A 22,041-nucleotide genomic window follows, 5' to 3' on the forward strand; every position below is an offset into this window, starting at 1 on the left:
ATGAGGGGAGCTTACTCAGGTGTTCAAAAGCGCATATCAGACCAAGAGCCTAATGCTTCTTTGGTAGTTCTTAGTAGAGTTTAAGATCAGAAAATGATTTATCTGCAGAAGCGACAGTTACAGGGATGGTAAAAACAGCTTGATTGCCATAATAACATCAGGGAAACTGGGCAGAAGGGAGTGGTGCTTCAAATACAGCCGTTTTGCAACATCTTTAATTGAGCCTTTCATTCTCCTTAATAGCAGGCCTCAACATGTTACGGAAAGAGATTAACTGTATAGGAATCTCTGAGGACAGGTCGTCTGGATACTGGACAGCCAATAAAATGCCAGATGCAAACAGATTATCATCTTTAGCGGACAACAGTTCTAGAGGCCTTGAACAAAAAAATCAGTTTGTAATTTCGTTCATACTGGTGAACCGGCGTATTAGTTGCGTGATTGCAAATATTAACAGTCCCTTATCTCTTCTATATCTTGGCATGCATCATTCAAGACTATGTTTAAATTGTGTGCAGCGCAATGGACATATAATGCACAATATGTCTCAGGAAAGACTATGGGTTGGCAATACTCAGTATAGGACAGTTGGGCCCACAACCTGGACCTACATGTTATATAGAATAGAAGATATTCTATTTGTTATTTTAGTTGTTTTACCAGTTATCAACATATTGTTCAGTGTTTAAGAAAATAAAGCCAGCGGTTATTCTGTGACTTTAGCTAATACATGGATTTTTTTTTGTTATTGAGTATGGTTTTGGTATTGAGTATAATTTCAGTATCGAGTATCGTTTTGGTATTGAGTATCATTTCGGTTTCAAGTATCGTGATACTAAACCTGCTCTCGAAGTCAAAATTCTGGTATAGTGACAAAACTAGACTGTTTTATGCAGAAATCTATTTTTCTAATGATTGGTCAAAATTGCAAGCCCTCGCTTGGGGAATTGTTGATTTAGCAAAAACAAAATTGGGATTGCAAAATCCTGGAGGGACTGTGTATTATGTTGTGTGTACTGTGTGTTTACCTGCAGGAAGACCCCAGGGAAGTCATTGAGGACTGACTCCAGGAGCTCCAGACCAAATGTCCGCGTCATCTCTGTCATCCCCACCAGCCAGTAGGGGGCGTCAGCATTCACTAGCTGACATAGGTCCTGGATAGACACACACGAAGATGGGGATATAGACATGCACATAGGACAGCTGGAGACAGCTACTAGCATTGCCTCTGTGATACAGTCTGGAAGTCTAGGCTGTACATACACTACATGACCAAAAGTATGTGGACACCTGCTCGTCAAACATCTCGTTCCAAAATCTTGGGCATTAATATGGAGTTGGTCCTCCCTTTACTGCTATACCAGCCTCAACTCTTCTGGGAAGGCTTTCCACTAGATGTTGGAACATTGTTGCAGGGACTTGCTTCCATTCAGCCACAAGAGCATTAGTGAGGTCAGGCGATTAGGCCTGGCTTGTAGTCGGCATTCCAATTCATCCCAAAGGTGTTCGATGGGGTTGAGGTCAGGGCTCTGCGCAGGCCAGTCAAGTTCTTCCACACCGATCTCGACAAACTATTTCTGTATGGACCTCGCTTTGTGCACGTGGGCATTGTCATGCTGAAACAGGAAAGGACCTTCCCCAAACTGTTGCCACAAAGTTGGAAGCACAGAATCGTCTAGAATGTCATTGTATGCTGTAGCGTTAAGATTTCCATTCACCGGAACTAAGGGGCCTAGCCAGAACCATGAAAAACAGCCCCAGACCATTATTCTTCCTCCACCAAACTTTACAGTTGGCACTATGCATTCGGTCAGGTAGCATTCTCCTGGCATCTGCCAAACCCAGATTCATCCATCAAACTGCCAGATGGTGAAGCGTGATTCATCACTCCAGAGAACGCATTTCCACTGCTCCAGAGTCCAATGGCAGCGAGCTTTACACCACTACAGCTGACACTTGGCATTGTGCATGGTGATCTTAGGCTTGTGTGCGGCTCCCCGGCCATGGAAACCCATTTCATGAAGCTCCCGACGAACAGTACTTGTGCTAATGTTGCTTCCAGAGCCAATTTGGAACTCGATAGTGAGTGTTGCAACCGAGGACAGATGATTTTTATGCGCTACGCGCTTCAGCACTCAGCGGTTCCATTGTGTGAGATTGTGTGGCCTACCACTTCGCGGCTGAGTCGTTGTTGCTCCTAGACGTTTCCACTTCACAATAACAGCACTTACAGTTGACCGGGGCAACTCTAGCAGGGCAGAAATTTGACGAACTGACTTGTTGGAAAATTGGCATCCTACGACAGTGCCACGTTGAAAGTCACTGAGCTATTCAGTAAGGCCATTCTACTGCCAATATTTGTCTATGGAGATTGCATGACCTCTCAGCAACAGGTGAGACTGAAATAGCCGAATCCACTAATTTGAAGGGGTTCCCACATACTTTTGTATATATACAGTGCCTTGCAAAAGTATTCATCCCCCTTGGCGTTTTTCCTATTTTGTTGCGTTACAACCTGTAATCTAATTGGATTTTTAATTTGGATTTCATGTAATGGACATACACAAAATAGTCCAAATTGGTCAAGTGAAATGAAAAAAATAACATGTTTCAAAAAACTCTACAAAATAAATAACAGAAAAGTGGTTCGTGCATATGTATTCACCCCCTTTGCTATGAAGCCCCTAAATAAGATCTGGTGCAACCAATTACATTCAGAAGTCACATAATTAGTTAAGTAAAGTCCACCTGTGTGCAATCTAAGTGTCACATGATCTTAGTATATATACACCTGTTCTGAAAGGCCCCAGAGTCTGCAACACCACTAAGCAAGGGGCACCACCAAGCAAGCGGCACCACGAAGACCAAGGAGCTCTCCAAACAGGTCAGGGTCAAAGTTGTGGAGAAGTACAGATCAGGGTTATAAAAAAATATCTGAAACTTTGAACATCCCACGGAGCACCATTAAATCCATTATAAAAAAATGGAAAGAATATGGCACCACAACAAACCTGCCAAGAGAGGGCTGCCCACCAAAACTCACAGACCAGGCAAGGAGGGCATTAAATCAGAGGCAACAAAGAGACCAAAAATAACCCTGAAGGAGCTGCAAAGCTCCACAGCGGAGATTGGAGTACCTGTCCAAAGGACCACTTTAAGCCGTACATTCCACAGAGCTGGGCTTTATGGAAGAGAGCCAGAAAAAAGCCATTGCTTAAAGAAAAAAATAAGCAAACATGTTTGGTGTTCGCCAAAAGCCATGTGGGAGACTCCCCAAACATATGGAAGAAGGTACTCTGGTCAGAAGAGACTAAAATAGAGATTATTGGCCATCAAGGAAAACGCTATGTCTGCCGCAAACCCAACACCTCTCATCACCCCGAGAACACCATCCCCACAGTGAAGCATGGTGGTGGCAGCATCATGCTGTGGGGATGTTTTTCATTGGCAGGGACTGGGAAACTGGTCAGAATTTAAGGAATGATGGATGGCGCTAAATACAGGGAAATTCTTGAGGGAAACCTGTTTCAGTCTTCCAGAGATTTGAGACTGGGACGGAGGTTCACCTTCCAGCAGGACAATGACCCTAAGCATACTGCTAAAGCAACACTCGAGTGGTTTAAGGGGAAACATTTAAATGTCTTGGAATGGCCTAGTCAAAGCCCAGACCTCAATCCAATTGAGAATCTGTGGTATGACTTAAAGATTGCTGTACACCAGCGGAACCCATCCAACTTGAAGGAGCTGGAGCAGTTTTGCCTTGAAGAATGGGAAGAAATCCCAGTGGCTAGATGTGCCAAGCTTGTAGAGACATACCCCAAGAGACTTGCAGCTGTAATTGCTGCAAAAGATGGCTCTATAAAGTATTGACTTTGGGGGGGGTGAATAGTTATGCACGCTAAAGTTCTGTTTTTTTGTCTTATTTCTTGTTTGTTTCACAATAAAAAATATTTTGCATCTTCAAAGTGGTAGGCATGTTGTGTAAATCAAATGATACAAACTACCCAAAAAAATCGATTTTAATTCCAGGTTGTAAGGCAACAAAATAGGAAAAATGCCAAGGGGGGTGAATACTTTCGCAAGCCACTGTAGTGTATATAAAGACAGCCTGGCTGTGTTTCATTCCACAAAGTTGTTCCCTCCCTTCCCCTCCCCTCGTTCCCTCCCTTCTCCTGCCCTCGTTCACAGGGTAAACCCTATCTACACCCCCTCTTCTGATGGGCGAGAGGGTGTAGGTGGGGTACAGTGAGAGGTATGGAGGACTGTCTCCTGGTGGACGTACCTGGAACAGCATGTAGGCGTCTTTAGCGCTGGGCCGCAGGGTGCTGACAGACCTCCGGTTAGTGTTACCTTGAACTGGAGTAGGCTGCTCCACGATGCCTAGAGGAGAGAGGAAGGTGAGGAGGGGGGGGGGAAGGAGGAGAGGGGGAGGGGGAGGGGAGAAGAGAGTGAGAGGAAGAGAGAGGGGGAAAGGGGGGAGAGAACACATGGGAGAGACGGTCATTGGACACAGCTGTGGCTACAAGCCTGGAGGGATCAATCGCTCACACTCAAACAAACACACAAACCACAAAACACATTCCACCAAACAACACACTCTCAGAAAAGGCCGGTCCAACACCTACTACAAAAAGGAAAAGTCACTTAATTAAATAGTGATTCCCAATCCCAAGATGCAGAGTGGGAAGACAGCAGTGTGAAATCTTAAGGGGCAGAACAAAAACCTCAACAAAAACGAATTATGTATTCATTGAACTCAGGCTTAAATCATGGGATAAGCAGCTTTAGGCAATCTAAGGAGAAACTAACTCCCTTCCCTTACTCTGTGACAGGGTCAAAGTTAGAGGAGGAGGGTAAAAGAGGAAGTGTGTGTGATGCAGAATACTGAAGGACAGAAACAGAAATGGTTCAGTCCTAGAAGAACTCCATTTCCCATGAGCACTCTGACCCTGACCTTTGAAGCGCTCATCCTCTGCGACCATCCTCTCAAAGACCACGGTGACGACCTGTCTCACGGTGGCGGCGGCCGTGTTGTTGGTGATGTTGTCCTTGGTGAAGTGCAGGCGGAAACACAGCACGATAGCCTGGGAGGGAGGGACGAGGGGAGAGGAGACACAGGCTCTGTTACAATATCCAGAAAAACATAGGCTACCACCAAGGATCAAGCCATGTATTGGGGAATACATTCTAAGCGGTACACTAGTATGGACAATTGAACGTAGACAGATTTACTAAGGCACACATCTGGATTCACATGCATGTGGAAACAGACTTGGAATAGTACATGACTCCTCGGGCAAATATGAGACGTTTGTGGGACTAAGAATGTGCTATCTGACTGGACTGTGAATATATGAAATGTCTGCAATGGTTGTGCAAATATCAACCTTCTGTGACACGAGGCAAGATACCTGTGTTTGTATTGTGTACAACTGTGTACATGCATGACAACATTTGGTGTTTGTATACAGTGCGCAGTTTATGGTACCTTGGAGAGTATTTCGTCATGTACTACAGTGTTGGTGGTGAGCAGCACTAGGACAGTCTGCAGCAGCTTCAGTTCCTCCAGCCCATTCTCCATCAACTGCCACAGCATGTTAATGATGTTCCCTGCTGCAGCCTGATGAACACACACACACACAGTTAATTTATTTATTTATTTTACCTTTAACTAGGCAAGTCAGTTAAGAACAAATTCTTATTTACAATGACGGCCTACACCGGCCAAACCCAGACGACGCTGGGCCAATTGTGCACCGCCCTATGGGACTCCCAATCACGGCTGGTTGTGATACAGCCTGGAATCGAACCAGGGGGTCTGTAGTGACGCCTCAAGCACTGAGATGCAGTGCCTTAGACCGCTGCGCCACTCGGGAGCCTTGTAGCCTACTTGTACATCAAGGAGGCAGTGACAGTCACGGTCACAATCAACTGGAATGTGACAGAACAGAGCAAGTGACAGCAGCACTAGAGCTCACAGGCAGACATGTACACACCGATAAACAAAGAATTAGACACAGACACACAGCGGAGCAGCCGATCGGACCAGCCCACAGCTCTAAACGCATCAGGGTCTACTGAGTCACATGTACCTTCATTCCGCCAAACATTTACAGTGGGGAGAACAAGTATTTGATACACTGCCGATTTTGCAGGTTTTCCTACTTACAAAGCATGTAGAGGTCTGTAATTTTTATCATAGCTACACTTCAACTGTGAGAGACGGAATCTAAAACAAAAATCCAGAAAATCACATTGTATGATTGTTAAGTAATTAATTTGAATTTTATCGCATGACATAAGTATTTGATACATCAGAAAAGCAGAACTTAATATTTGGTACAGAAACCTTTGTTTGCAATTACAGAGATCATACGTTTCCTGTAGGTCTTGACCAGGTTTGCACACACTGCAGCAGGGATTTTGGCCCACTCCTCCATACAGACCTTCAGGTTTCGGGGCTGTCGCTGGGCAATACGGACTTTCAGCTCCCTCCAAAGATTTTCTATTGGGTTCAGGTCTGGAGACTGGCTAGGCCACTCCAGGACCTTGAGATGATTCTTACGGAGACACTCCTTAGTTGCCCTGGCTGTGTGTTTCGGGTCGTTGTCATGCTGGAAGACCCAGCCACGACCCATCTTCAATGCTCTTACTGAGGGAAGGAGGTTGTTGGCCAAGATCTTGCGATACATGGCCCCATCCATCCTCCCCTCAATACGGTGCAGTCGTCCTGTCCCCTTTGCAGAAAAGCATCCCCAAAGAATGACGTTTCCACCTCCATGCTTCACGGTTGGGATGGTGTTCTTGGGATTATACTCATCCTTCTTCTTCCTCCAAACACGGCGAGTGGAGTTTAGACCAAAAAGCTCTATTTTTGTCTCATCAGACCACATGACCTTCTCCCTTTCCTCCTCTGGATCATCCAGATGGTCATTGGCAAACTTCAGATGGGCCTGGACATGCGCTGGCTTGAGCAGGGGGACCTTGCGTGCGCTGCAGGATTTTAATCCATGACGGCGTAGTGTGTTACTAATGGTTTTCTTTGAGACTGTGGTCCCAGCTCTCTTCAGGTCGTTGACCAGGTCCTGCCGTGTAGTTCTGGGCTGATCCCTCACCTTCCTCATGATCATTGATGCCCCACGAGGTGAGATCTTGCATGGAGCCCCAGACCGAGGGTGATTGACCGTCATCTTCAACTTCTTCCATTTTCTAATAATTGCGCCAACAGTTGTTGCCTTCTCACCAAGCTGCTTGCCTATTGTCCTGTAGCCCATCCCAGCCTTGTGCAGGTCTACAATTTTATCCCTGATGTCCTTACACAGCTCTCTGGTCTTGGCCATTGTGGAGAGGTTAGAGTCTGTTTGATTGAGTGTGTGGACAGGTGTCTTTTATACAGGTAACGAGTTCAAACAGGTGCAGTTAATACAGGTAATGAGTGGAGAACAGGAGTGCTTCTTAAAGAAAAACTAACAGGTCTGTGAGAGCCGGAATTCTTACTGGTAGGTAGGTGATCAAATACTTATGTCATGCAATAAAATGCAAATTAATTACTGAAAACTCATACAATGTGATTTTCTGGATTTTTGTTTTAGATTCCGTCTCTCACAGTTGAAGTGTACCTATGATAAAAATTACAGACCTCTACATGCTTTGTAAGTAGGAAAACCTGCAAAATCGGCAGTGTATCAAATACTTGTTCTCCCCACTGTACATTGCCACTGTGGCACTCCAGGGCAGTGACTCCACACACATTGTCCTTGTGTCACATCCTGAGGTCAGAACAACCCAACAGAACTCGTACAAAACCAATGGAACTGGGGGAAGTCGAACCAGTTGAAGAAAAAAAGAACCTGTCCTTCAAAAGAGGGGGCAATACCATGACAGGTCATTTACTTCCTGAGGCAAAAATGACTCCCGTTCACTCATACAAACCAAGACATTTAATCAATACTGCGGTAGATTCGTTCCTCTTCCCCATCCATGTCCAGTGTTTCCCCTAAGATATTTTTCTGCAGTGGTGGCAAGGAAAGCTGGAGGCAGGTGGGGGCAGGGTTTCAATGCATTGCTACTAAACAGGGGGAGTGGGGTGCATTGCTACTAGCGTTAGCGCAATGACATGCTAGCTGTTCCCATAGACGTGGGAGCCAACAACTACCCATTTAAAAGCGCATCCTACTAGTTAAGCCCTGGGCTTACAGACACACAGACGGTGATATATAGAGGGGAGGTGCTGGAGCATGGCAGAACGCCTCTGTTGAAAGGCTCCAAGCAGGGTGTCTGCTGATAGCACGTAAACACAGCCAGCCAGCCAGGCATGCACGGCAGGGTGTACACAGTCAGTCAGGCAGGGAGCCAGTCAGTCAGGGAGTTGTTATTCACACAGTAGGCCTGGCTAGCTAGCTAGCTGGTCGTTCAAGGTGTCCCTGATAACACCAGGCAAGTCAAGGAAATTGGCCGCAATCGGGGAGTGAAGGGCCAGTCAGAATAGCCTGGGTTCCATGTTGAGGTTTAGTGGATAAAGGGCCAGTCACAATAGCCTGGGTTCCATGTTGAGGTGTAGGTAGCGGTTCTACAGAGATGGGGATTTGCACTGCAGTGTGAAGTAAAAAGTAGAAAACCCACCCTCTCAGATAGAGTTGGTGGTATTTAAACTTGTATAAGCCCAGGGTCATAATAATGTGCTCCCCCTGCCCTGACTTCAAATGTAGGCCTTCATCCAGACCAAAGCACTGTTCAATGGGCTTAGAATGAAAGCGTAGAAGTCTTTTGTGTTGTAGCGACCATGCAGGAACAGAGAGTACACTTCCACTATCAATTGTCCAGGCGTTTAGTACCGTGTGTATTGTACTAGCCTTAAAATATATGAGTCACAGCAGGTTTGATATCAGCTAGGACCATTTTCCTCCTAAATAATTCATTTCAGCCTTCTCAATCAACACGGTACATGCATTATACGCATTGATAATGCAATATTAATCAAAGAGACTATAAAGAGTTATAGGGGCGAGCCTAAAACATCCACTTAGTCTCCCACTGCCATCAATACATGACTAAGTGAAAAATCGGAAGTTAGAATTAGACCCATAGCGGTGTTCCTTACCTCAGACACCACCTCGTGGGACATGAGTCTCTGGATAGCAGCCAGACACAGCTGGGTGATCTTGGGCTCCTTGGTGCCACAGCCCATCAGGAACGGCTGCACCACCTCCGAGCTGTTCTCCTTCAGAGCTAAGGGGGAGACGATACATGGGCGCAGTCAGGCAGCTGTTATAGAACAAAAACACACCTAGAACAACTCTCTTAGAATGCATTCTTCTTTCCTTTGCTTGTTTGAATTAGGTCTAAATCACTGATCTGTACGTGGATAATTGGTTCAGCCAAAACATCTTTCTCGCACAAACAAGGCATTTAAGGGTGTCCCTCCCTCCCTCCTTCACTCACTCGCCAAGATGTCTGTATTCCTCGCGGCGATGGTCTTGATCTTGACGATCCCCGACTCGGCAGCCTAGGAAAGCACAGACAAGAGGCCCATTAAGATTACATTGACCTATATGTTCCTTATGAGACCGCTGACGATGCGTTACCACCTCTATATCCACTGTTATACCTGAGGTAGACATCTCCTAGTCCTTATTAATGATCCTCAGAGGAGAGGGCAGAGAAGACAAGCGTGGCCAGAAACATTGAGGGCTGTAATCAGTTAACCCTAAGTCCCTTTACCTGAGAGGAGACACAGAGGGAACCATAGTGATTTCTCTTGTGTGGAGCTGTGCTGCCTAACATAGTGAGAGGCTAAGATCCGGATGGGGGAGATATGGAGGGAGGAGAGGGAGAGAAGGGGGGAAAGCGAAAGATGGGGGAAGAGAAGAGCGACTGAGGGGAAGGGAGTGAGAAAGAGAAAGCAAGGGAGTGAGGGAAGGAGAGGGTGAGGGAAGGAGAGAGAGAGAGAGGAGAGGGAAGGAGAGAGAGAGAGAGGAGAGGGAAGGAGAGAGAGAGAGAGGAGAGGGAAGGAGAGAGAGGAGAGGGAAGGAGAGAGAGGAGAGGGAAGGAGAGAGAGAGAGAGGAGAGGGAAGGAGAGAGAGAGAGAGGAGAGGGAAGGAGAGAGAGAGAGAGGAGGGAAGGAGAGAGAGAGAGAGGAGAGGGAAGGAGAGAGAGAGAGAGGAGAGGGAAGGAGAGAGAGAGCATGCTGTGCTTTCAGCAGTCAACAGAGGCCTCTTTATATCTCTACAGCAACTGCAGCTCTGTCAAGATATTCTCCCTCTCTCCAACTTCGCCCCCTCGTTCTCCTCTTTTCTGTGCTTCTCTTGCCTTGTTCTTTTCTTCCCATTCCTAAACCAACCACAACAGCAAGCAGATCATTAACAATTGCCTATGCACTGTGATACGGACTGGGCCTATAGCCTACATAAACATACTGTCAGTGTCCAATATTTCATAGGCTGACTCGACCATGAAAATGCCCTTTCTGAAGAACACACCAAAAAACAAAGGCCTATTAACATACACTCCCTGCATTTAATAATCATAATTGAAATGATGTCAAGTGCCACAATTGACAGCAAGAAGTGCTTTGACATTGAGCGATTGTTTCTTGGCAACTGCTCACAATTCTAGTCCCAAGTTAAATTGAAAAAATATTGGATTGGTGTTCCAAGTTCAAGACATCCTGTTCTAGTCACTGCCTCTCCTTCATACTCAAACATGCATAGCCTAGCAGGGTTTCTTTCAGGTAACATCTGACCACAAAGGGCCTAGCTTGAGAACAGTGTGCGAGACCTCAGCAGGTCATTCATAGGATATGAATAACAAGAAGCAGTCACCCCCTATTCATATGATGTTAAACCACTTAGGAAGACAGAGCGTGAGAAACACTTGCCGTTGTTGTTCTTTCTGACCGTGGCTACTGTGCTGTGGTGTTTCACCTCTCCTAGCTTTTATACAGTCATATCACTTAATATTTCATTTGAACTGCAACAAGGCCGCACAGAAGACGGGAGTCAACGGGACAGGACGCGACCTTTTGAACCTCTTGGTTACCAGGCAACAGGGCCTTAATACTTCGGAGTGTGGACTGAGCCAAACTGTGTAGAACTACAGGCCCGATCACCACGCCACACTGCGACTTTAAAGTTAATCTGGAGAAATGCAAGTCTCCCTCATCTCCTTTGTTCTCAGTGTGGAGCGAGGCTGAGGGCTTTAACAGGGCAATAAACCAACATACAGAACTTTCTTTAATAATCATTCCGTTCCTGCTGGTGTAGCCACTTTTAAAGCTTGCCCAAACTGAGATATAAATACAGCCATCGGTGCTACGAAGTGAATGAAAATAATATTCAATTGGCTGCGGCTCATATTCAAAATGGGAGGCAGGCAGGACGTTTTTTTGTTGAGAACATTAACTCTCTGCCACAAACATGGTTAGGCCTCCACAAAAGGACAATAAAATCTGTGTTGGGGGGGGGAAGGGGCAATATAGGGCCGTTGAGTTCTTATTCTAGGTGTTGTTGATAGGGGGTGGCTGGATAAGCAGCAGCTGCTGAGCTGACACTTCCTCATCATGAAGTTAGTCTTGTTATCTTGGCTAATGAAGTTACAGCAGTTGGCACTGGACAAGGTTTCTCAGGGCGCTGGTTCTCTCCATACATTATAACAGGTTGACCATAACCACGCTCTTAAACCATTGATATTCCTTGTGGCATGACAGAAATTCTTTCCAAAGTGAATTTGACCAAAGTGCTGTTGAGTTAAACTAGGCAAGGCTGTGTTCTCTATGAAGGCTGTGTTATCTATGAAGGCTGTGTTATCTATGAAGGCTGTGTTATCTATGAAGGCCGTGTTATAAACAGCCTTTAAAAGGTCCTTCTCAACCCCTCCTCACACACCATCCATTGTGGTTAGGTGGGACTAGCACTAGCAGCGATCAGAGACGCCACAGTGAATGGACCCTGTATGCAATGTAAACGGGAGCCACTCATGGCAGGAAGATGACGACGGTGGTGGTGATGAGGATGATTACAAAAATGTATAACAATGAGGCTGTAGTCTAACATGCCTGGTTTAAAAATAAACTTAGTATGGGTTCTGCAATCCAGGCAAACAATGAACTGCCTCCTACTGAAACCTTGAAGGAAGATCAAGATCATTGAACTCCATACAGAGATTTCAACCGGTCACATAACAAAGCAAGTCAGAGAGCCTTGAATCAGAAGCAGATTGCTGGGATTTCAATGGAGAGTCAATGGAGAGGGTAGGGTTGCAAAGCTACCAGTAATTTACCAAAGTTACCGGAATCTTCAGTAATTTTGGTAATTAACAGAAAATCTATGGCAATCTATCGTAAAAGCAATCTATCGTTTGGTAACTTAGCATCTGCACTGTTCAAGTAAATGTGTTTTTGTACGATTTTCTGAGGAATCCAACCACGGACCCCCCACACGCCACGCCAATCCGTGGATGGCTTTGACAATTACTTTGGATTCCTCATGTCTAATTCATTGTTAGAAAAAAGTTTGGTCCAAATCGGATTTTGGGTACTATATTTATTCAATATTATATGAATCCTATAAATTAAAAAATTGCCAATTTGGCTGCAATTAATTAGCTGGTAGGTACTATAATTCTTGAATATAATAGGAATATAATAATAGGAATCGATGAATTAAAATAGCCAATTAGGGTGCAATTAATGAGCTTAATTTCTCAGAGACTAAATTATATTTCAACAAGATAATGCTTAACTTATCTGTTTTTAACTGTCATGGCTTGCTGAAATTACATGGAACGACCCTATTATTTAATCTGAATGGAGTTGTTGTAGACAAGGACGAGAAGTGCAGCAAAACGGCCTCAACTGGCGGCAGGTAGCTTAGTGGGTAAGAGCGTTGTGCCAGTAACCGAAAGGTCGCTGGTTCTAATCCCCGAGCCGACTAGGTGAAAAATCTGTCGATGTGCCCTTAAGCAAGGCACTTAACCCTAATTGCTGATGTAAGTCGCTCTGGATAAGAGTGTCTGCTAAATGACTAAAATGTAAAAATGTAAAAACTAGCCTACGTAAGCTAGCTAGCTAGCTTAGTTCTTTACATCGATTTGATGCAGTCAAGACAGACACTACTAGATGGGATGATAGATAACCTACGGCATCTACAAATTTGTCTAACTAGCGCAAGTCTGTATGGCTACTCTCTCTCTCCAGTGTCAAACACACCGGCCCATGCCCATCACCGCTGCAAGCGAGCAGAGCGGCACCTCTCTCCCAAGTCACGCAGGCTGCGCCACAAGCCAGTTCGGATATGTGAAAAAATGTTATGATATTATTTGAATAGTGAAATTATTTCAAATGCCCATCCCTACTTCCCTCAAAAGACCAGCATCATTAGGTCAGCCGCTCATCGGCGGTCTCAGAACATGCTGAGAGAGAAAAACACTGCAGATTTTAGCATTGGTTCTGCTGCTGCATAGCCAACATTGAAGGGGCTTATTCAATGAATCCAAACCTTAGTCTCACATTTAGTCAGTACTTCTTAACGTCCCAGTGCAGTCAAAAACTAGATTTGTGTGTTTTATATACATTTCTACACCACGAGGTTGGAATAATACTGTGAAATTGTGGAAATTATGATAATGCCCTTTTAGTATAAGAGCTGTTTGAAGAGACCGCCTTAAATTTCAGCCTGTTTGGTGGGATGGAGTTTTGGCCTGCCTGGTGACATCCCCAGGCGGTAATTTACAAACTTCTCTACCAATAACAGTAGGTTTTCAGTTTTCCCCTCAGACCACTCCCAGACAGTCCTAGCAGAATTCTTGCTTGAGAAATTGCTCTTTGCTAAGAAGCTATTTGTTTATTTTTGACTATTTTAATTTATTACGATCACAGTAAGGTACTTAAATGTTACCCAGAAATTATTAGATGAAAACGGCTGCATTGGACCTTTAAGTTTCTACTCTTCTGCTTGTTATTTTGTCAGACTGTATGAAATCTGTGTGGCAAATTCAGCCATACAGGCAGGGTGTAAAGCAGGAGGCTGCATGATCCTTTTCATTAATACTGCAGTATTCCTGGAGATGCCAGGTTTCACATACAGTCGACAGACACAGCAAGGGCAATTCTGTGGGAAAGTCAACCTGAGCATCCACAGGTCAGTCATTTACAAATGGAACCCTGTTCTAATTATCCTTAATGTCTATATCAGGGTTGGGCAACTCCAGTCTTCGGGGGCCTGATTGGTGTCACACTTTTGCCTCAGCCCCAAACACACCTGACTCCAATAATTCATGAATAATCATCTTCAGTTTAGAATGCAATTCGTTTAAATCAGCTGTGTTTGCTCGGGATGGGGAAAAAGTGTGACACCACTCCGGCCCCCAAGGACTGGAGTTGGCCATCCCTTGTCTAGGCTATATGTTGGAGTTACAGAGTAGGATGCCAAAACTCAAAAAAGGCTTTTCAGTCAATCATATTTCATGGCTTTTAGAAAGGACCCACAGAGATTGTTTTTCCACTCACAGCTGTTCCCCAGTGTTAGTTATGAACACTAAGGAGAGGACATCTACTCGAAACTGTGCCCGAGGAAGGCCTCCAGCATCATCTTAGCACACATGCACTCACTCATCCACACACACAGCTACCAGACTCTTATTATGATTGCTAAATACTGCACAATTTAAAAACATTTGCCCCCCAATCCCCCCTTCCCCAAAACATGTAAATATTGGACTATAAATTGTGCCTTCCTGTATTATACTTATGTTAAGATGTTTATTATATTCTACCGAGCCATTTACATTATGTTCATATTCTTATCTTTTCTTATTGTTGTTGCATTATCGAGACGGAACCTGCAAGTAGGTATTTCGTTGGACAGTGTATACCATTGTATATGTACGGGATACACATACAACTAATAACATTTGATATGTGAAACTTAAAAATGATATGTTAATGAAGCAATACAGACCAAATTGAAGTGTCTTGACTTCTGTTTGTGTGTTCTACAGTCTTGTAAAGATAGGGGGTTACTTGGAGAGGCAATGTAACATCCCAGATGACAACAAATGTGTTTTAACAGATTTTGATCAAGACATCTTTAAGATTTGAATGTCTATTTCAGACTCTGTAACATCCAGAACGGAGGGTGTAACATCCATAACGGCCGTTTTTGCTCTCTAAAGTAATAATGGAAATGACTATATTTTCAAAATTATTGTTTTTGTGTTCAGCCAAGCCTGAATCTATGGCTATCCATATTTTGACCTAAGACTTACAAACTCAGACTTTCACTAATATGTTGTTTAGCCATTCTGTGAGACATTAAGGTTATGATTTTGCGTGCAAACGTAACATCCATTACCCTGGAATCACCGGTAATGCATCAGAGAGAGCTGCTGTGTGTGTGTGTGTGTGTTTGTGTTTTGTCAGACTATAGTGATCAGAGCACAACAAACAGAGAATCTCCCATGGAGATTAGAAGGAAAGGTCTTGAAGCTGTGATGTAGAGCGTGAAGCTGTGATGTAGAAAAATCAATGGGATTCTTCTCAGCCCTTTTTAACCCAGAAAAACCATAAAGAAAACGGCTGCTTTGCAGTGTGTCAGAGGTAAATGAATGGGAGAGGGGTGTGTGAGACTGGTCAAGTTGGTGTCTCGTACCTGGCTATCTGAGTGAAAAGAGAAGGGTCAAGGGCACACTAACATTCTCAGTTCCCATGGAAAGGTAAGATAATTCCAATATGTTGATCAAAATGTAAAAGTTTGCGCCTACTTAGAAAGCCCAGCAAAGGTTAGACTTCGTATAACCAGATTCTAGCCACGAAACAAAAGACTGAAATATTAGGCTACTGTAGAGGCATTTTCCCCAGAGCAGTGCTGAGTCTTTCACTCCCTTACACATGGTAAGGTCTGAGGAAAAACAAACAAAGCCAGGGAGAGTTATACCTGGCGGCCTGCTGCCCAGCAGTGGCTGACTCACCTCAGTCTAGAGTGGAGGCCCACAGGCTCAACATAAAGGAGCAGTCATTTAAATGTGGAGACAGCATTACTTCTCCTCTGACAGCTAGGCCTACACTGGCATGACATCATAAAGGTGGTGTGGATTTTCCTAGTGGGATAACTGTAATAGAAACATGACAATTAAGGCCTTGTTTTTATCTAGATGAAAACATGTCCTAAAGAGATTACTATTATAGGCCCTCAATCAGAATCTCAAAAGCAAGTGAAGACTGGTCATTAACAAGTTAATCAGATTGTCTTAGGCTAATTTCTTTGACCTATAAATGAGAGTTGAAAGGAGAATGCAGTCAATTCCTGTCATATAGGCCAGGGGTTTTCAAACTGGAGTCTGCAGCAGGTCCGCGATTTTTGTCTTTGTTGAGTTAAAAAAAAAAAATATTATATATATATATATATTTGTTGGGATTTTTTATGTGAAAAATATTTATTTTATGAATATTGCTAGCGGCAACAGAATACGATCGTGGATACCATTTTTATGTCTCTGCGTCCAGTATGAAGGAAGTTAGAGGCAGTTTCATGAGCCAATGCTAACTAGCGTCAGCTCAATGACTGGAAGTCTACAGGAACATCCGACTCTGGGGAAGTAGATAAATGGCTTCATTGCCAAAATCTCGAACTAACATTATAGTCATTGGAGCTAATTACAGGTATTTTTCTTAGGCGGGCTGTCTAAGGGTTAATTTTCTGAATGGAAAAACAGTTTCAGTGTCAACTTAAATGACCAAAACCAGATAGAAAACATGCAGAAATTATACTTTTATTTGTATAATACCATCTTTGAGAACTAACAATCAAATAAAAGCTACATAGTCAGGGAGAATTTAAAATTCCAAAAACCGGGCGTTCAGGGCACATGCCCATTGATTTTGTTATAATGTTTGAGCAGTGGAACACAGAATTAGCCATAGCAAAATGCATAGAATTGCAGGATATTAGCTTTACATTTGTAAAATTGTTTCTCAGCTCTATGCCAAACTGTGTAGAATCGCTGGAAATTAGCTTCAAAACCGCAAAATTCTCTCTCTGCTCAATGATATTGCCCATACCACAACCCCACCGCCACCATGGTGCACTCAGTTCACATGAGCAAACCACTCACCGATCTGCCTGGTACAGTTGAAACCGGGTTTCATCTGTGAAGAGCACACTTTACAGCATGCCAGAGGCCATCGAAGGTGAGCATTTTCCCACTAAAGTCGGTTTCGACGCCAAACTGCAGTCAGGTCAAGAAACTGGTGAGGATGACGAGCATGCAGATGAGCTTCCCTGAGACTGTTTCTGACAGTTTGTGCAGAAATTCTTCAGTTGTTCAAGCCCACAGTTTCATCAGCTGTCCGGGTGGCTGGTTTCAGACGATCCTGCAGGTGAAGAAGCCTAATGTGGAGGTCCTGGGCTGGCGTGATTACACGTGGTCTGTGGTTGTGAGGCCGGTTGGATGCACTGCCAAATTCTCTAAAACGACGCTGGAGGCAGCTTATGGTAGAGAAATGAACATTCAATTCTCTGGTAACAGCTTTGCACATTTTAGAGTGGCCTTTTATTGTCCCCAGCACAAGGTGCACCTGTGTAATGATCTTGCTGTTTAATCAGCTTTTTGATAGGCCACACCTGTCAGGTGAATGAATTATCTTGGCAAAGGAGAAATGCTCACTAACAGGGATGTAAACACATTTGTGCACAAAATTTGAGGAAAATACGCTTTTTGTGGGTATGGAAAATGTTGGGGATCTTTATTTCAGCACATGAAACATGGGACCAACACTTTACATGTTGCGTTTATATTTTTGTTAAGTATATTTAGCCACATGAAGTAGAGGACCACCATAGCCTTCATGTCAGTAGTTAAACCCGGAAGAGAAGTACTCTGCCTTCAATCACAACGTTTTGGATGTGGCATTTCTGACCAATGCAGTGACAACACAAAGCATCCTCATTGTGTGAATTATTAAAGATATGTGAAAAAATGTGATCTTGACATCCACACAAAACAACGCACGTCCCACCATTGAATGTAAAGTCATTATTTGACAACTGACAATATAAACATGCTATGGATCAAGCCCAACGTTAACGTTACACCGTGGCACAGCATCCATGCAGCCGTCACAACTGGATATTATGCACCCCCTGATACACCATGTCGCGTTGCGCTCGCATTACTTGATGCACTTGATGACAACATCAGCAATTGCATCAAAATGTATTATCACTGGTGAGGTGGCAAATCATCACAACACCACATAACACACAGAGTGAAACTGAGCGAAAGCTAGATAGAGATTGCTAGCTAAAGTTAGCTAGACAGCCATATATCTACCTCTTTGACTGGGGGGAATTTCTTCTTGCATTCCATGGACAGGGACCGCAGATCTGTCTGCATGTTCTCGAGTAATTTCTTCACCGCTTCGGGGGTGCTGGTCGACATTTTGGATTATGTATTCGACCTAAATATCAAAAGCTTGAAATAATAAGGAACGCAAATGCAATCCTAGGATACTGGTCCCCGGCCTACTTATTCAGCTCTTTTGAAAAAAGAAAAACGCTGTGGACCTCCGCACAAGTGTCCATTGACACAATATTACAGTTTTCTGCTTTGCCCTATCCGTCTGTATGCAGAATCGAAGCGATGACAAGGGCATAAACCTGTCTTCAACAAAAAGCCTAGACGTTAGTGTGATAGATTAGCACAATTCTAGCTACTAGTGCCATTCATATGGTTAATCTTTCTCCGTTTCAGCCGTAGGTTTTACGGCTCCAGCCGTCACCATTGCAAGCACCGTTTCGTTCCCACAATGCTTTGGTAGACATTGACACGTCACTTTGACTTCCGTAAACATGACCGGATTCCAGCAGAATGAATACAGTGTCCCCTGGTGGAGTATTGCAAACAAATTGATGGTACGTCCAACTCTGACGTCACCCCATTGAAGTGGAAATGTAAAATGGTAAGGTTAAGGTTAAGGTAAGTTTTATGGTTAAGGTTAAGGTTAAGGTTAGGGTTTAGGGTATGGACGCCCCAAGGATCCCAGAGAGCACTAACCTTTCTGTAGAGCAATGTACAGGTAACTGCCAAAATTATGGAAACACATGAGTAAATGTGTGGTTCATGAGTTAATTAAGCAATTAACATCCCATAGGGACACGCATAGGGTCATGTATAAAAACGCTGGCTGGCCATTATTTTGGCTACCGTGGCTATGCCCCCATCCATAGGGCATGAGTGGTCACTGAAAGGTTTGATGAGCATGAAAATGATGTAAACCAAATGCCATGGCTGTCACAGTCATCAGATCTCAACCCAATTGAACACTTATGGGATATTCTGGAGGGGTGCCTGAGACAGTATTTTCCACCACCATCAACAAAACACCAATTCATGGAATTTCTCGTGGAAGAATGGTGTCGCATCTCTCCAGTAGAGTTCCAGACACTTGTAGAATCTATGCCAAGGTGCATTGAAGCTGTTCTGGCTCGTGGCGGCTCAATGCCCTATTAGGACAGTTTTATGTTGGTGTTTCTGTTAATTTGGCAGTTAGCCTAGTGGTTAGAGTGTTGGGCCAATAACTGAATGGTTGCTAGTTTGAATACTTGAGCAGAAAAGGTAAAAAAAATCTGTCTGTGCCCTTGAGCAATCTACTTAATCCTAATTTGCTCCAGGGGCACCGTACTGCTATGGTTGACCCTGTAAAAACAACACATTTCACTGCACCTATCTGGTGTACAATGAGTGTACAAAAGATTAGGAACACCTGCTCTTTCCATGACATAGGCTGTCCAGGTGAAAGATATGATCCCTTATTGACGTCACTTGTTGAATCCAGTTCAATCATTGTATATGAAGGGGAGGAGACAGGTTAAAGAATGATTTTTAAGCCTTGAGACAGTGGAGACATGGATTGTGTATGTGTGCCATTCAGAGGGTGAATGGGCAAGACAAAATATTTAAGTGCCTTTGAACGGTTTGAGTGTGCTTGGTTTTTAATGCTCAACAGTTTCCTGTGTGTATCAAGAATAGTCCACCACCCAAAGGACATCCAGCCAACTTGACACAACTGTGGGAAGCATTGGAGTCAACATGGGCCAGCATCCATGTGGAACGCTTTCGACAACTGTAGAGTCTATGCCCCGACAAATTGAGGCTATTCTGAGGGCAAAAGGGGGTGCAACTCAATATTAGGAAGGCGTTCCCTAGTGTTTTGTACACTCAGTGTATGTGACAATAAAGCTTTTTTTTTGTCAGTTACCTGTATGTGCTCAATAGTAAACACACACATATACTAAATATGTTACATTAGAGATTTCTTTGAGGAAAAAATAAAGGCATACAGCACACACATACCTCAATAGATTGATTTCAGTTGGTTATTGACATACTCTGATGTTGATACTCTGCTACCATCTGCCGGCCATTAGAATGTATTAACGTTTTCTCTCTCTCTCTCTCTCTCTCTCTCTCTCTCTCTCTCTCTCTCTCTCTCTCTGGGTTTTGGATCTCTCTCTCTCTTGCTCTCTCTGGGTTTTGGATGGAACAGTTATCAAATATCTCTTGTTGTAAAAATGCCATGATATTTTTATGAATTTTTTATTTTACCTTTATTTAACTAGGCAAGTCAGTTAAGAACAAATTCTTTATTTACAATGACGACCTACACCGGCCAAACCCAGACGACACTGGGCCAATTGTGCGCCGCCCTATGGGACTCCCAATCACGGCCGGTTGTGATACAGCCTGGAATCAAACCAGGGGGTCTGTAGTGATACCTCAAGCACTGAGATGCAGTGCCTTAGACCACTGCGCCAATATGACACATATTTCTTTACAATTTTTAATACTAATCTTTTTATTTTACAATGTCAGTTGTAATGATACATGTGAACGGTATTCAGCTTTGCACTTCACTAGACATGGCCTTAGCAATACTGACAAACACATATTGGTAAGCGTAAGAGCTTATCCTTTTCAAAGTTGTTATTGTTTGCTAAGGCAAAAGATGATGATATCATTAATTAATGAATAGACAACAATACAAGCAAATAACAAAGACTATCTAGCATTGTGTGTGTAAACATAAAAGGTATGAAACTCAAGTTCAGTATTACCAGACAAGTCTCTCTGGTCTGTCACCTCTAAGCTGCTCACTATGATTGTATACTATTGTACTGTACAATGATTTCCAATGCAACATTTTGTAAAAAATATATTGAACACAATCCATACTTTCACTAGTTTTGAAACCATGTTTATCATGTGCTTTATCACATTTTCGACTTGGTATACAACTTAGAAATATATACGATTGTATACCGTTTTTAAAAAATCAAGCCGAGGAGTAGCGCAATGCAAATATCATTGTATTACATTTCAGAATAATTAAAACTGACGTAAAACTATGATTAAAATGCTAATACACAATTATTATATTTCCAAGTAAGCTTTTGAATCAAATGCAATACATTTACAGTAAGTCCTACTCCATCCTAATCTCAAACAATAACCTCAGGCTAGCATAGCCTACTATTCAGTCTCCTACGGTTACTACAATAGAAACAGAGAGTTGGGCTTATTTTTGACATAAATCTGGATATTAAACTGTACAGGTTGTGTGTAACATATTAGCCCATGCACATAGCATATTTTAATCTGAAGTCACAGTGTTCGTATGAGAAATTGTTAAAGGTCCAATGCAGTCATTTCTATCTCAATATCAAGTCATTTCTAGGTAACAATAAAGTACCATACAATGATTGTTTTCAATTAAGATGGTCAAAAATAAACAAAATTGCTTCTTAGCAAAGAGCAATTTCTCAAGCAAGAATTTTTCTAAGACTGTCTGGGAGTGGTCTGAGTGGCGAGAGGAAAACTGAAAACTAGCTGTTATTGGCAGAGTGGTTTGGAACTCTCTTTCTTATTGGTCTATTAACTAATTTACCGCCTGGTGATGTCACCAAAACAGGCTGAAATTCCAGGTGGTCTTTTCAAACAGCTCTTACACTAAAAAGGCATTATCATCATTTTCACAATTTCACATTATTA

General features: G+C 43.3%; 1 protein-coding gene across 4 annotated transcripts in view; it reads right to left on the reverse strand.

Annotated features, from left to right (window-relative positions):
• Positions 1–18,814, reverse strand: part of LOC121531719 (protein MON2 homolog) — a 51,756-nt gene extending 32,942 nt beyond the window's left edge. For all 4 annotated transcript variants that reach the window (XM_041837122.1, XM_041837120.1, XM_041837121.1 and 1 more), the window contains exons 1-7: positions 18,325–18,814; positions 9,442–9,505; positions 9,101–9,228; positions 5,489–5,620; positions 4,955–5,084; positions 4,283–4,380; positions 1,029–1,154 (exon numbers count right to left, since the gene is read on the reverse strand). In XM_041837122.1, coding sequence (XP_041693056.1) covers positions 1,029–1,154; positions 4,283–4,380; positions 4,955–5,084; positions 5,489–5,620; positions 9,101–9,228; positions 9,442–9,505; positions 18,325–18,432 — 786 coding nt within the window. In that variant the 5' untranslated portion in view covers positions 18,433–18,814. The remainder of the gene's footprint in view (positions 1–1,028; positions 1,155–4,282; positions 4,381–4,954; positions 5,085–5,488; positions 5,621–9,100; positions 9,229–9,441; positions 9,506–18,324) is intronic.
• Between the last annotated feature and the right edge of the window lie 3,227 nt (positions 18,815–22,041).

Source organism: Coregonus clupeaformis, chromosome 19 (genome assembly GCF_020615455.1).
Source record: "Coregonus clupeaformis isolate EN_2021a chromosome 19, ASM2061545v1, whole genome shotgun sequence".
In the NCBI taxonomy this organism is placed as follows: domain Eukaryota; kingdom Metazoa; phylum Chordata; class Actinopteri; order Salmoniformes; family Salmonidae; genus Coregonus; species Coregonus clupeaformis.